Source organism: Parasteatoda tepidariorum, chromosome 12 (assembly GCF_982258835.1).
Source record: "Parasteatoda tepidariorum strain Cologne lab strain chromosome 12, Ptep-v5.0, whole genome shotgun sequence".
Classification (NCBI taxonomy): Eukaryota; Metazoa; Arthropoda; class Arachnida; order Araneae; family Theridiidae; genus Parasteatoda; species Parasteatoda tepidariorum.
Genome location: NC_141766.1, coordinates 43237358 through 43253981, shown reverse-complemented (window position 1 = coordinate 43253981; position 16624 = coordinate 43237358). Strand labels below are relative to the sequence as shown.

At 28.6% G+C, this 16624-nt stretch overlaps 1 protein-coding gene across 3 annotated transcripts in view; it reads left to right on the top strand.

Moving 5' to 3' along the window:
• Window positions 1–13385, top strand: part of LOC107455863 (hormone receptor 4) — a 58610-nt gene extending 45225 nt beyond the window's left edge. For all 3 annotated transcript variants that reach the window (XM_043041218.2, XM_043041217.2, XM_021144631.4), the window contains exons 3-7: window positions 2373–2521; window positions 8292–8353; window positions 9673–10122; window positions 10976–11327; window positions 12813–13385. In XM_043041218.2, the coding sequence (XP_042897152.1) occupies window positions 2373–2521; window positions 8292–8353; window positions 9673–10122; window positions 10976–11327; window positions 12813–13027 (1228 nt within the window). In that variant the 3' untranslated portion in view covers window positions 13028–13385. The remainder of the gene's footprint in view (window positions 1–2372; window positions 2522–8291; window positions 8354–9672; window positions 10123–10975; window positions 11328–12812) is intronic.
• Window positions 13386–16624: the final 3239 nt, after the last annotated feature.

Below are 16624 nucleotides of genomic sequence, written 5' to 3'. Positions count from 1 at the left end.
TAAGACTATTTCGTGTGTATCTATATAGTAAGTGTGTAAACAATGATATTTCTCCTGGTAAGCTTTTAGTGGTTGCGTTCGTTTTTTTTTTAACGTTTTAAATGACATCGAGTGCAAATGGTTAATATTTGATCCTAGAAAGGAAAAAATCGAACATTATTCTTAAATGAAGATATTAATTAATTTCAGTTGCTATAAAACAATTTTACTCGTATCACTAGAGATGCCAACTTGTTTCTCTTAGTGGCAAAATTTTTTCTACGGGTAGACATTTTTTTAAAATGATTCTTGATTTATTAAATTTGACTTAAAGTTATTTTGTTTAACAATACCTATAATTATTTTACAAGTTCCAATAATGCATTTGTTCCAACTTCTAGTTAGGTCTCTTATATTGCCTGCAAAATGGAATAAAATTCTGCAAATTTTATTTTAATTTCCTACATTAGAGGTATTGGTATCGTTGCATCTCTCTACATATTGCAACTACAATAAAATCAATCAAACTCATAAAATAATATTCAGGTGGGATAAAACTCTCTTAAGCACTTTAGTTTCCAATTTCTCTACTTCTAGGAAATTCTTTTTTCGGAAATTCTCGAGAATTTTGTGACATTTTTTTAGGGAATTATTTTTAGCTGACAAATGGAATGCTTTTAAGCCATGTGCGTTAACCATATGCGTTGAACCCAGAGGGTAAAATATTGTCATAAAAGTAGTATTTATGCCAAAAATTGGAAGGATACTTGTGTTTAAGTCAAGCTGATATTTTCTATAGTTGGTTACCACTATAGTTGGATACCACAATTATAAAATACGTAAATTGAGATGTTATTTGATATGGTAATAAAGAAATTGTTTTATGGTAAACACAATTACCATTTTTATTCAAAATAAAATTTTTGCCTATATCGAAAATGAATTTTAAAATTTAAATGCACGTTAAATTTGTCGAGTCGCAAACTCCTCCATGTTCCCATAACAAGTCATATCTCTGAGTGTGTACTGATCCAGGAGTTTCCTTGACTTCTGAATTGACTCAAAATTACAAGGCTACAGAGTTGAACATTAATAGTCGTAAACCCAAAATTGGGTCGGCTGTTCAACGACGGTTATAAAATAAAAAATAAAAAAATTAAATAGTAATTTAAATCCTTAAGTCAAATTTTTCCAATGCCTTATGAATTGCGTTTGCAATATTATTAATGTTACAATTTGCATAAATTCATGATTAAGTGGTTCGGCTATCATTAACATCTGGCACACTTGCTCGAAAAATTTCAGATGAAATTAATGGAAACAATGATATGCATTAAAACATTAAATACTTAGTATTTGTACAACTTAGAACAAACTTAGAATGATTTAGAAATATCTGTTGTAAATGAAGACAATTAGAAAATGTATGCTGTAAATAGATACATTTGTTGCTGTTACTAATGCCACCCGCCAATGCCACAAGCCTGGTATGGGAAACGATCAATTTTAAGGCAGAGGGTGCGTTTCTTCTTTATTACTGGCGCTAACTATGGCTAAGCGACTTCAGTCACACACACACACATATGTCACAGCCCGTTTAATAGGGAGGGCTCATTCATTCATCCTCTGATCGTAATTTTGACCTGAACTAGAGAACAGTCAGTCTCCAATTCAGTACTCTCAAAGGTATTGATTTGTTATGGGAACTTGTGGGATTTTGGAACCCCGGTAGATTTTAACGTGCACCAGTCACCATTTCATTCACAGGGATTTTTCGGCCAGCTGTATTCAAACTTACAATCTCACGAACATGAGCTCAACGTCTTACCATGTCGAAAATTAATGTCGAAAATGTCTTAGAAAATGCATGTCGAAAATACACAGAGAATGTATGATTTATGTAACGACATTTAGAATACGCGCTGTAAAGTGAGACATTTAGAAAATGTAGGCCCCAAATAGAGACTTTTACAGACTGTTTGCTGTAAATAGTGACAATTCGAATCTATATGCTGTACATATACATATGTATTAGTGAAAACATGCTGTATATAGAGTGTGTGTATTAAATAGTGATACTTAGCGAATGTATTCAGTAAAAAGAGGCAATTCCAGAATACTTGCTGATAAGTTAGAGACATTTAGGAAATCAATGCTCAAAATAAAGGCATTTAGAATACTTGCTGATAAAATAGAGACATTTAGGAAATCAACGCTTTAAATAAAGGCATTTAGAATACTTGCTGATAAAATAGAGACATTTCGGAAATCAATGTTATAAATGAAGGCATTTGGAATATTTGCTGATAAATTAGAGACATTTAACAAATCAGTGCTCAATCAATTTTTCTAGATTAAAATCTTTAGTGACATTATATTCTTTTATTTTTTAGATGCAAAGGTTTTTTCAAGAGAACGGTGCAAAATAAGAGGGTGTACACATGCGTAGCTGATGGTCATTGTGAAATTACAAAAGCACAACGAAACCGATGCCAATATTGCCGATTTCAAAAATGTCTAAGGCAGGGGATGGTTCTTGCTGGTAAGTTAACATCTTATTTTTACAGTAAAATTTTAAAGGTTAGCTATAGAAATATGAACTTTTATTTATTTACAATTGCAAATAATGTCAAAATGTATCGTTATCATCATGTCAACTTTTTTAAAAAAATGTTATTAAATGCTATCTCAACTAAAGTAGAAAGAAATTAATAAATATTTTATTTTATTTTATTTCGGACGATTTAATATTTTCTCTATGCGTTTCAATTTCTTCTGCAGTTTCAGACCTGTATTTAATAATAATTTTACGGAAATATCTATCAGAATAGACAGGATCATTAGTAAATAGTAGTTCTGAAGAAATAAAAATTTGTTCAATTTTTTTCCTGAAATCCATAAAAAAATTTAATAGTAATTTTACGTAGACCAGTATTTAACTGTAATTTTACGGAAATATCCATCAAAATAGACTTGGATTATTAGTAAATAGTAGTTCTGAAGAAATAAAAATTTGTGGAATTTTTTCGTGAAATGTATGAAAAGTATTTTATTTTGGAAAAAAATTAACTAATTTAGTATGGTTAAAAATTAAAGTAAACATAAAAAAATCATACCAATTTGTTCAACTATAAAAATATTATTTGTAGGTAGTTAAGCTACTATTACTGCAAAATTAAGAGTTAATTTCATTTATTTTGGTTTATAAACCACACAATTTAAAATTGTATGACATATATTTAATGTAAAAAATGTTCAAAAAAATATTACGCCATTTAAATATTTCATAAAGTTCAAAAATCAAACTGATTGAAAACTGTTTATATAAGTTAAAAAAAGTTTCTTTGTCAACTCAATACATTGGAATTTAGGAATTTATAATTAAAAATTATGATAACAACGAAAGCAAAACAAATTATGTATCTGTTTATATGTGTATTATTTAAATTCTGAACTGTATATTGTGTTTTTGCATAAATCAGAGCCGTTTTTAGAAGTGGGAGAACTGGGAATAGAAATTATTGTTTAACATATATTTTTGTCGTGTGATTATCTCTAGCGTTGATATAAGAGCCATGATTGTAATAATGTTTTTTGTTTAGTTTATTGTATCGTTGTTCTTAGTAATAAAAACTAAAATACAAATCTGAAATTAGTCTAGCCTAGTTACCTCACTTACTAAACATGGCTCTGTTATTTAAAATTCAGAAAGTCTAATAATCATGGAGCCAGCACAAGGTAAGGGATAGTGTATCGCCTAACTATATAAACCATTCCTGTATATCTAAATTGGAGACAGTGACAAATATATACATTGAAATGAATATTTAAATTATTTTTGGCACATACATCAAAAAAATAAAATCGAAAACTAATTTAGTAACGTTTTTAATTCAAATTTCTCAATATAATTCTTTTTATATAATGTCAGCATTTTTTATTAAAATATTTTATTACATCTGTCCATTGTTTTGGGTAATATCAATTTAAAAATTACAATTTTATTTATTTAGTCCATATTTTTTAAATTATTCAGCAGAATTTTTTGATTTTTTTTCTCGGCTTATTTTGATACGGAAATTTTAAAAAAGGAAAAACTTTTAATATAAAAGTTTAAATTTAAGCATAAAATATTTGGTTTAAAAATATTTTAATGCTTCGAAAAAACTATGTAGACTTTTATTAACATTAGTTGTGAATTGTAAAGTGAATTTTGACATAAAATTAATTTAAATGAACGTTGTATTTTTGCTATAGGTAATATTGTCACTGTCTCAAAATTATTAAGTTGCATTACAATCCTGCCATTAAGAAGGTAAGGCTAAAATATTTGAAACTATATGGATGGAGTTTGACTATGGAAATACTTATGGTTTAGTAAGTTAAGAACTGGGCTGACTAATTTCAGATTAGTAAACAATTCATAACAAAAACAATGCATAACTAAATTCTAATTTAACCTCATAAAGTAACAATTATCCGAAAGAAGAACCGCGTTCGTCAAATAATTTGATTCCCAAAAGTCACTAGATTTTTAAATTCTTTTTTTGTAAAGCAAAAATATATTGCCCCTCACATTGAAATTGGATTAAGTTACATTGTGTGCATTCTAAACTTCTTAAAAGAATTCTTTTTTATGTTTTACACTGGACAATCTTGTAGTTCAGGTGTCAGAAAATGGCATTTTGTTGCAAAAAAATTTCATAAAAATATTAAAAAATACTAATATATTTAGAAATTATTTTATAGATAAATAGGTTAAAAGTACTTAAAATTGTTTTCCGTTCAAAAAGTTTTTTACGTTGCTTTTTTGGATATGCATAGAAAACAGTAAATTGCTTTTTCTAAACATCTTTCACATAGTGAAATATAACTTATCATTTTTTACCGTTTAAAGATATTATAAAGTAATTTCCCAATTTAAACTTAAGATTCTCATTTTAATTTGTAAATATTTAAACACTATATTACCTGATTAAAAACTTTATTTGCTTCAAAAATGTGTAAATAGAAAATTATAGTCAACATGTTTCAATGTGTTCAAAAATTGGCTCCCATTTTAGCACGTGGATGAGAAGAAACAAAAGTGAATTGAAATATAAAGCTTTTACGAACAAAAAATGGAAAAATAAAAGTGAGAAACAGAACAAGAAAAACCACAGTGGCCAAGAAGGGCAAATCAGGGCAAAATACATTTCCACGAGCTATGGAGAGGTGGTGAGGGAAATAGTTTCTCATCTTGATGCCCTGATTTGTCCCTCTTGTTCAAGTTTTTAATCAGGTACCCCTTCAGAGTCTTGGCATTAGTTATTTAATCTAGACATTATTTAAAAAGTAACATTTTGGAGTTACATTCACTCAGTTAGCACCATGAATTTTTGAAATTGCTATTTTTGGTTAAGACATAATTTTTCAAGGTAGTTATAGAAAACTTCCGCAATAACTTATGTTAATTTTCCTGTCTCTTGTCAGAATTATTAATTTCCTCTAGAAGTTTTAAGGCAATTTAAGCTTAATTGTTATCAAAGCTTAAAATTCATATCTGTGTAATACTCTCACCTTTTAAGAACTTCTTAACAACATTCTTTGCACTTTGTTGACGAGCAATTTCACACAGAAACTATGTCATATCAATCTTTTGCTTGAATACTGAATTTTGTAAAGTAAAAATTGGAAAGAAGTAAAGTAAAAGTAAATAATTATAAATATTGATATCATGACCAAACATTGCTGACCGATGACTAGTGAACTCGACATTGCAACGGTAATGCCGAATTAACTCGTTATCGATCAACAATGTTTTTGCATGGAAGGATGACTGTTTGGGCATGAAAGGACGATTAAAAAAAAATCAAACTGTTATTTTATAAAATTTTGCAAATATTATCGCACTACTTTTCTTTGGTTTTTATTGTCATTATACATTAAATAGCCCTCTGGTATTTTAGACATTGGATTTTTTTTCCTTATAACTACGTGAAAGGTATCAATAATCCTTACATACGCCAAATATCTATCGAATTTTTTAGATGTGTGTCAGTATTTCAAGGAAAACTTTCTAATGGATAGAAATAGCAAAAGGATAATAGTGTAATTTATCTAGAACATAAAATGTAGCATTGTTTATAGTGTTGTTGTTTTTTTTCTCTAGAAAATAGTTTAGTTTGATCCCTCTGCAGGGCCTCTTACCTAAATTCAACCTAAAAATTTAGGTAGACGGAAGAAAATCGTGTCGCCTTTGGTCAAATATATAAGATACTAACGCCAACAATCTTAGTTCTAATTTTGTAATAGGTATCTATATCCTTGGTGCTTACAATTACATCAAATGGGATAAACATTTGTAATTAAGTCAAGGTTTTTTCCTGATTGAAGTTTTTAGATTTTTAGGTTGAAATCTAAATTATTTTTTTAGTTGAAGGTATAAAACTCAGTTATTTTGTGGTTAGTGGTCAGTGGGAGATTTTATTTCAAGGTTTAGATGCCTTTGACAACTGCATTCGCTGCTATGAGTAAGTTGTTTAACTGGATTTTGTGGGTATTTACTCAATTGCATTCATAAAAAAAAACATAAGCAATCGATATTATTCATCTTAAATTATAATGATGGATTATAAAAGATTAGAGTGTTTACAGTTTGAGATGAGCAATAAATGGTTTTACTAAGCAATTGTTTTATTTCAATCTCTTAAAATTCCTTCTTAAAAATTTACGATAATTGCTAGGTGTTTAAATTAAATAAAAATGAGTGTTAAGTAATTAACATTTAATTTAAATTCTTATTTATACTGCTCTGATTTTTTAAAAAGAAATTAGAATTGGCACATCCTTTTAGTGAATTGAAAAAATCATTGTAATCTCTGCTAAATTAATTCTATCATACTTATAAAGCATTTGGATAGGGGGTCATAGAGGTTAGCCCACTATAATTTTGTGACCAACGACATGATTGTGGCAAGATGATGAGCACTGGACATAGGCCACATTTACTTCCCAGAAAAGCTGGTACCCATCCTTTTGAATCTGGGTGGGCTACAAGCCGCGATTGGGGATCGAACTTCGGCTCTTCACAATGACAGCTCAATGCTTTAACCAGAGTCTTACTTATATGAACTCTTATTTTCTTTTTGAATATTTATTTAAATCTTTTGATCTCAGTATTTTATTATTAAATAGCTTAATTTTTTACCTCGAGATTTTCTTTTTTTTTGTTTAAATGCGACCAATTACAAAGTGATTTTATATTTTGCGTAATTACACAGTAAATCAGTAGGCGTATTGTATGTTGTTTTTGTAACCAAATGATTTTTTCTTTTACAGAATTTGGCAATTATTGAAAAAACCTAATTTTGCTAATCTTAATTATACTTTTTGAAAGTACAGCTAAATTATTAAAAATTCCTTAAAGGAGAACAGCACTGTGATTTTAACAAAGAAAAACGATTTTTAAAACATTGTACAGATTGTTATATTTTGATATATATATTATTATTATTATAATTAACTATTTAAATTACAATTTTTAAAATTACTGCTCTCTAAAAACTTTTGTTGAAATGGTTAATAAAGTACACTCGGTAAAAATAAATGCGTACAATGTTGATGACCTAAGGTCCATTTGCAAGGCAAATAGTGGATACAATTTTTTTTTCTGATTTACTCTAATTAATAATTGCTTAACCTCACATTGAAACTTTCTAATTAATAAACAATTTACGCACATTGAAACTTTCTGATTAATAAACACTTTACGCACATTGAAACTTTCTGATTAATAAACACTTTACGCACATTGAAACTTTATGATTAATAAACACTTTCCGCACATTGAAACTTTCTAATTAATAAGCACTTTACGCACATTGAAACTTTCTGATTAATAAACACTTTACGCACATTGAAACTTTCTGATTAATAAGCACTTTACGCACATTGAAAAAAAAATATATCTAACGAAAAGTGCCTTCAGATCAGGTTTTTTATTTTATTAAATGAAAAATAACCTATAAACCTGAAAGCTATTGGATTCTTGAGAATGGAAACAATAATTAACGGGAAACAAAAAGAAAGGAAAGAAGAAGAGAAACATAATATGTCTTTGACATTTTTAAAAATGCACTGTATTTTTCTAATTTTTTCTAGTTTTCAACTTATACTTAGCAAAAAATGGTTCACGATCATGCAGATTATCAAATAATTAAAAAAAAGAAGAGGAAATAGATTTTTTTTTTGTTGAAACTTTCACAGTGGTGTTTTCCTTATTTTCAAATACAAATATATTGTACTAGAGTTTGCGGTTTTCCTCTTTATAGCTGTTCGAGAAGACCGCATGCCAGGAGGTAGAAATTCGGGGGCAGTGTACAACCTGTACAAGGTAAAAAATTTTAATCTCAATACTCAAATTAGATATTTGGACTATTTCAAGGTAAGTATTTTTCCTATTTACTGTTGTCATCACTTCTTGATGTTTAGGTTAAGATCAAAGTTAAATACTTACTGCTGTTGTTTAAATTTACTCGGAAGATTGACTTGAAAATTTGTTTAAGAAGATAGTAAAATTTAATTGTCAATCAAAATTTTTGATTCTTAGTTTCAATCGATAAATAATTATAGAATCAAATAATTATAATAATAATATAATTTAATTTTTACAGATGTAGATTACAGCTTATCTCATTTAGTAATGTCCAATTTATGAAAAGCCATCTTTAACTGAAAAAGTGATATTAAACATGAAATTAGAGGTTAATATGTTTTGAAAATATAATTAATTTCCTCTACCAGCTGCTTTTAACAGTAATAGAGAACCATAATTTATTTTTAATGGACTATTACTATTCTAAGAAAAATTATAATTTTTTTTTTACCAAAGCATTTATATTTATTGAGTTTTGAGTAAATATTCAAGCATTTTGCTGAAGTATTTTACTAATTAACTTTTTATAACCATATTCAAATGACTTATAGAAATTAAAATAAGATTTAAATGTCTTAGAAAACTATCTACTGTATGCTTTTTCCCATAAGAAAGTAACTGAACATGTTTGCTAATTTCTGGTAATTAGTAAGTACACGGAGCCATTATTTAATTGACTATTTTAATTTCTTCAGAAATTTTCAAAATTGATTTGGCACCTCAATATATTATTCATATTGAAGTTAAACAAAGCATTCTATTCATATTTAGCATTTGTAGTTCAAAAATACTTGAATTTGGCAAGGGTACGATTTTCTGAGCATTTATTTAACGTAGGCCTTTGAAATTTTCCTGTGATCCAAATTGGGACCTTAAGTATTAGAACTGGTTTCGGTTGCTTTTGGTTTTGGCCACAAATATATATTACATTTACACGCTTTATGCGAAAGATTTCTCTCAGTGTTAGTGAAATATTTATTCATTTATGAACAATGTTCATTTGAAAAATTCAGTATTCAATTGAACATTTTGAACAATGTTCAAAATGTTCATCAAATTTTTATCAATCATAAAGAGACATTTTAACACGATGAAACATATATTTGTAACATTATTTTTAAAAACTCTTATGGGGATTAGCTGTTGAATTCCTTCAACCGCGCAAATCACACTGCGGATAATGGAAAACTTACTATCTATATCTTTTGTTTAAAATAAGTTTTAAAACACTTTCATTTGAACAAAATGAATGACTTATGATGATCATCATGTTACAGGTGAAATACAAGAAGCACAAGAAAGGGCAAAAAAATCAAATGAGGCAAATAGATCCCCCAAAGGTTAATAATACTCATCCACCAAACAATAGTCCTGTTATTCGTTATCCTGCCTCACCACCAGAATGGCCCAGTGGTCAAATCTTGAAGGCTGCCCTTACAAGTCCTTGTGATATCAGGACATTTCGGTGTAACTTGGACAGTTGGATGACCTCTTCAAGAGCAAGACAGATGACACCAGAGCAAGCGATGATTTATATCACGCAATTGATAGACTGCGATAACTTCGAAGATGTAGCTGTCTTAAAAAATCTGGATGAATTCAAGCAAGTAAAGGCTGAATTGAGCGACAAACTCTTTCAAATTGGTGATATGATTGTTTGCAAATTAGTTCAGTGGACGAAATGCTTACCATTCTATACAGAACTACCCGTCACCGTTCATACACAGGTAGGAGTATTTCGTATTGTATAATAAATAACACATTTTTGAGCTTTTAGAATATGTTAAATCTTATAAAATTGCTGATCAAAATAGTTCGCATTTTCGAGAATTTTTCTGTTATAAGCTTTAAAAATTTCCTCTTTTTCAGGACATCAAAATCTTTATACCATTTGAATTCCAAGAAATTAATCTGGTCCTATTCCAACGCTTTTTTAAGTAAACTCACAATTTTTACGATTTCGTGTAATTTATATCAATATAATAACAAAATACAGTAGTTATTTTCAATACACGATTCTTTAATTTTTATTGCAAATGTATATATATATATATATATATATATATATATATATATATATATATATATATATATATATATATATATATATATGCCAACTTTTAATCCTTTCGAGGATGATTTTCCCCAGTGGTAGTAAAATGGAATTTAAATTACAATTTTAGGCAGAAACATAGACAGTATTTTGAAAACGTTTAAGTGGACTACCATAGCTGTATTGCATATTAATATGCAGGATGCATTTTTTTAAAAATAGTGGTGGTCAAAAAGATTATAAATTAAGTTTATAAATGCCAGGAATATATAAAAAACAGGCATTTTACTACCACTTTAAATATAGCGATAAAATTTTCCGCCAAATGCGTAAAAGTTGGCAGGTATGCATGCAGTAAGCCAGAGAGAGAAAGTTGAGATAAAAATTAATTTTTTTTTTAAATTTTCACATTCCGAATCCAAATAAATAATCTGTTTGTAGTTAATATACAGTAAATGTAGTAATTCAAGATTTAGTATCTAAATTCTATGCATACTTTTTGTTCGTTTAAATTTTCTTTCTTATAGTTACTATCGCACAAGTGGCATGAATTGCTAGTTCTGACAACAACAGCTTATTGGGCTATAAGAGCTAACAACAACAACACCAATATGGGAAACGCCAATGGATATGCACTACCACAAAATGGATCTCCTAAACCATCGAAAGAGGAACTTGACCATGAAGTCAACATAAGTCTATGTGCTCTACAAGGTGCTTTGGGAAAGATAGTCGGAGAGGAAATAGTTCTTGAAAACATCCAAATGGAAGCTGGTTCACTTGTAGAGCAATTATCTCAGTTGACTATCACTTTTCGAAAATTACATCTGTGTGTGGAGGAATATGTCTGCTTGAAAGTTGTGGCCATGCTTAATCAAGGTAAACGTAATTTTTTTCTGTACCTGTAATTCTTGAAAAATCTCGCTCTATTTCCAAGCAGGGAAATTTAAAATAGTGTGAACTGACAGTAATTCATAAAAAAGATATTTGTTCGTTACTTTAAGCATTAAAGTTCAAGTTAATACAAATCGAGAGAAATTACTGGAAAAAAACGTGTTTATTATTAAAGCATAGAAGTTTTAAATTTTTGTAAATTAAGAGAAAAGATCGAGAAAACACATTTATTAATTTGAGTATTCAGTTTGGTGAGAATGGAAAGAAATAAACAAAAAAAATACTTTTAGGTAATAAAAAGCAGGAATTCCACATTCCCGTATCTCTAACATTTAACGTGTACCCTTATATCTTGAGAAATTACCATTTAATTGGTATATTAAATACGTATTAATACGTTTTATTCGTTTACAGATTTTTTTAAGATTTCTTAAGATTCACCTTGGACTGAAATAAGCCTTATTTGATATTATTACAGTGTGGTCAATTCAGAATTTTTAAGATTTTTACAGCATTTAAAGTGGTAGTAAATTATTAACTTGTAGCCAAATGACTTAACAATTTTGCTACCACTTAAAAAACTTCGTATTTGTTAGTACTTTTATAGTAAAAGTTATTAGAATTTTGAAAATCATGATGGCCAAAATTATTTCAAGTCGAATGTTACTAAAGGAATCCTAATATAGCCGGAGCCAGTTGTCAGCCCCGATTTTGAGGGTTCCCGAATGGCATGTCTGCTTGCAAACCATAGAACAGAAATAAAAATGGTAGTAAAACCAGTTCACATATACATTGTTTGCAGGAAAAGTGAAATACCTTTGACTATCAAAAGATATTAACAGTTTTAATATGTATGGTTGACTATTTCTTAGAAAATGGGAAAATTAAATATTGGTGGATAATTTATAATTAAAAATAAAGATTTAACTTTTATTTTTAAGAAATCAAATATTGTTGGATAATTTATAATTGAAAATAGTTAAAGCTTTATCTTTTATTTTTAGGAAATCAAATATTGGTGGATAATTTATAGTTAAAAATAGTAAATACTTTTATTTTTATTTTTAAGAAATCTAAAGCTGGAATGGTTTAATAATCTGTTTTTTTTTCTCTTTTTTTTCCTGGTATAAGCAGCCTTGTGAATGGGCTTAAAGTTGCCGCGAAGAAAATCGAATGCTAAACTTAGTTCCGGTTAAAATTTTTAGAAGTTTGTAGGTCTGTTAATTCTAATCACTAGCCATAAGTTTCAAATCTTCGTCCTTGAGTTAGCGATTGGAGACTCTTCCTGATCTTTTAACAAATCATTATTCGTCAATGAGTTAGCGATTGGAGACTCTTCCTGATCTTTTTTCAAATCATAATTCGTAAATGAGTTAGCGATTTGGAGACTCTTCTTAATCATTTAACAAATCATAATAATCATTAGACTTTATTTGTGTCGTTCTCCACTTTCTTATATTTTTCTTCCAGCTGGTTATCAAGGACAACGAGAGATTGAAATAATCCAAGAAAGATATTTGTCTGCCTTGAGAGTATTTGTGGAAAATCGATTTCCTCAACAGTCTGGACGAATGAGAGAACTTCTGTCACGCTTGCCAGAAATACAAGCAGCAGCAGAAATACTTCTCAACTCGAAGTTATTTTTTGTTCCCTTATTTCTCAATACGAACTTTATTGGAAGATAACGAGAGGTAGCAGCGACCATCTTATCAACTGCCTCTCAACGTCCTGTGTCCAAAATGTCCGGAAATATTCAACTTTACCGGACAATAAGGGGTTTGTCATTCCAGTTTATGAATGACAACAATGTTCGACTAGTCAGAAGAGCGTTGGAGAAAACCCCAAATTTAAAATGACAAGAAAATTAAAGTGTTTAAGAAAGATGTCAACGATGTGCAATAGACTGATGTATGGACGTTGTGTACAGTAATGGCAAAATTTGTAACAATTTCTTTTTGTGTTGTTTTTAAGCATTATAAATTTGAGCCTATTAAGGCGTCTTATTGCTATTGATTTATGATTAAAATAAAATTTTTGTCTCAATTTGTTTGTAAATTTCTTTGCATAATTACAATTCACTGCAATTTATTTTAATTGCAAGCTAAATTATATGCAGAAATTTTGAAGTTTCGCTTTCCAGGTTTTAACATAAATTAGCAAAAATTATTATTTTTTGTATCAAAATTAGACTTTGTCATTCAGAACTTGTTATAGTCGAACTCTCTTATACTGAGTTATATATCTATCATAAACCCACTCGGCGTGCACTACCTAACATAAAAGCTATAATATCTAAAAGTCAGCAACAAAAAGTTAACTGTAGCACAGTGGCGGATCACATAAGGCATACCTGCCAACTTTTACGCATTTGGCGAAAAATTTTATTTCTATATTTAAAGTGGTAGTAAAATGTATACTTTCTATATATTTTTTGCATTTATAAACTTAATTTATAATCTTTTTGACCACCACTATTTTTAAAAAAATTAAGCATATATATCAATATGTAATGCTGTTGTTCTAGTCCGCACAAACTTTTTCAAAATACAGCGTACTCTTCTGCCTAAAATTGTAATTTAAATTTCATTTTACTACCACTGGGGAAAATAATCCTCGAAGGAATTAAAAGTTGGCAGGTATGCATAAGGCTTTGAATTATTTAGAAGTAGAGGTGAGTAAAAACCATGTAGATTTATATATATATATACCTGCAAGCTTTTAATCCTTTCGAGGATGACTTTCCCCAGTGGTAGTAAAACGGAATTTAAATTACAATTTAGGCAGAAACATACGTAGTATTTTGAAAAAGGTTATGCCACATCTGTATTGCACATTAATATATATGCTTTTTTTTTCAAAAAAAGTAGTGGTTGTCAAAAAGATTATAAAATAAGTTTATAAATGCAAGGAACATGTAGAAAGCATACATTTTACTACCACTTTAAATATAGAAATAAAATTTTATGCTAAATGCGTAAAAGTTGGCAAGTATATATATATATATATCCAGTATCCGATAATGTAGGACATGTCTTACCATTAGATAATGAACAGCACTAAGTTTGCTATATTTTTAAACTTATCTTGAAGCGAAACATCAGACAGCGTGGCACTCAACTCAACAGCTACAACTTCCTATTTCATTGCAGGAAGTAAAAATTAAAGCCTAAAATAACTAAGTTATAAAATGCTGCTTGCTTAGTTTAGAACAAGTAAAAAAAATATTTTTAATAAAATTGAAATGCTTCATAATAACTAGACCACGGAGTTGAAAATTGATAGTCAAAAGCTCATAATTAAGTCAGCTGTTCAACACCGGTTATAAAATCATAAAATATAAACATTAAGATGTAATAATTTTAATATTCAGTATGTCAGGTAATTTACACTTAGCAGTAGTGAACCTCTCGAGTGCAAAGGGAAAATATTTCAATAATTTTGAATTAATAAAAGTTTGTCCACCATTACATATAAATAACTTAAATAGATCCATAAAAGATTAAAAATACGAATGGTCGTATTTTTAAGTTCTGATGTGTCTTCGGATCATCCTCAGGCATACTTGCCAACTTTTAATCTTGACGAGGTTGATTCTCTTTAGGGGTAATTAAGGCTCCTATACTAGCAGAGCTGACCTATCAAGCAATATTGGAGCAAAAAAGTTCGCAAGTTAACGTTATGTTAGTATTAGTTATGTTAGTACAGAAACGCCAACCGCTCGGGACACGCGAAAATAATTTAAAAAACGGTAAATACCTACGAAGTAAATTTTGCAAATAGTTGACAATGTTTGCTTGCTTTTAAAAATGTTACGCATGTAATAAGTACTCTAAAGTGGTGAATTATAAAAGCCTACGCATTGCTTAGAAATAGTGGTTGATTAAAATCTACTAAATCGAACTTATTAAACCAAGAATTACAATTAATGAACTACCACTTGAAAATATTTATTCGCTGTGCTTATGTTAGCTCTTTGCTCCAACAATAAATGATAAGTCGGCCTATCTAATTCAGGGGCTCTAGGGGTAATAAATTAAATAACAGTTGCGAACCTTTTGAATAAAGTATGTAAAAAAAGAAATAAAGGGAGTTATTTCAGCTCATATTCGAAAAATATTGTGAGATTTTAAAGTAATTATTAAGCCGATTTTGCTTATATTAAATGCTAAACATAAATATTTAATATCTGCTGGAGAGAAATGACAGCATTTAAAAAACGTACTTTCAAATGAAAAACATTACATTTAAATGCGTATTTATTAAATCTTTAGAACAAAACTATTTCTTACTGATATACTGGTTAAAAAAAACTACGAAAAATGTCTTATAACTTAAATGAAAGTAACAACTGAAACTGTTGTCAATATGTGAACATAATTATTTATAGTGAAAATAAAAGACATTAAAGTCCCATGTACGTAAAAATGCGAAACGTTTGAATAAATTTTATAAAGAAATAAATAAAGGGAGTTATTTCAGTTCATATTTGAAATTTCTTTTGAGATTTTAAAGTAATTATAAAGCCAATTTCGCTTATATTAAACGCTAAACATACATGCATAGTATCAATTGCAGAGAAATGACAGCAATTAAAAAACATGCTAACAAAATCAAATGAAAAACATTTAATTAACTAAATGTATACTTATTGAACTTTCAGAACAAAACTATTTCTTACTGATATGTTGGTTAAAAAAAACTCCTAAAAATGTCTTAGAACTTAAATGAAAGTAACTACTGAAACTGTTGTCAATATGTGAACATAATTATTTATAGTGAAAACAAAAGGCATTAAATTCCTATGTACATAAAAATGCGAACCGTTTGAATAAATTATATAAATAAATAAATAAAGGGAGTTATTTCAGTTCATATTTGAAATTTCTTTTGAGATTCTAAAGTAGTTATAAAGCCAATTTCGCTTATATTAAACGTTAAACATACATGCATAGTATCTACTGCAGAGAAATGACAGCATTTAAAAAACATGTTAACAAAATCAAATGAAGAACATTTAATTAACTAAATGTATACTTATTGAACTTTCAGAACAAAACTATTTCTTACTGCTATGTTGGTTTGAAAAAAACTACTAAAAATTTCTTATAACTTAAATGAAAGTAACAACTGAAACTGTAGTAAATATGTGAACGCAGCTAAAACAAAAGTGCATAAAATTGAATTTACTAAATTGTACAAAGAATTTACAACCCTCAAGCATTTCGCAAGCTTTTAATATCCTGGCGAAAAAGCATAACTGCATTTGAGTTTCCTTGAAATAG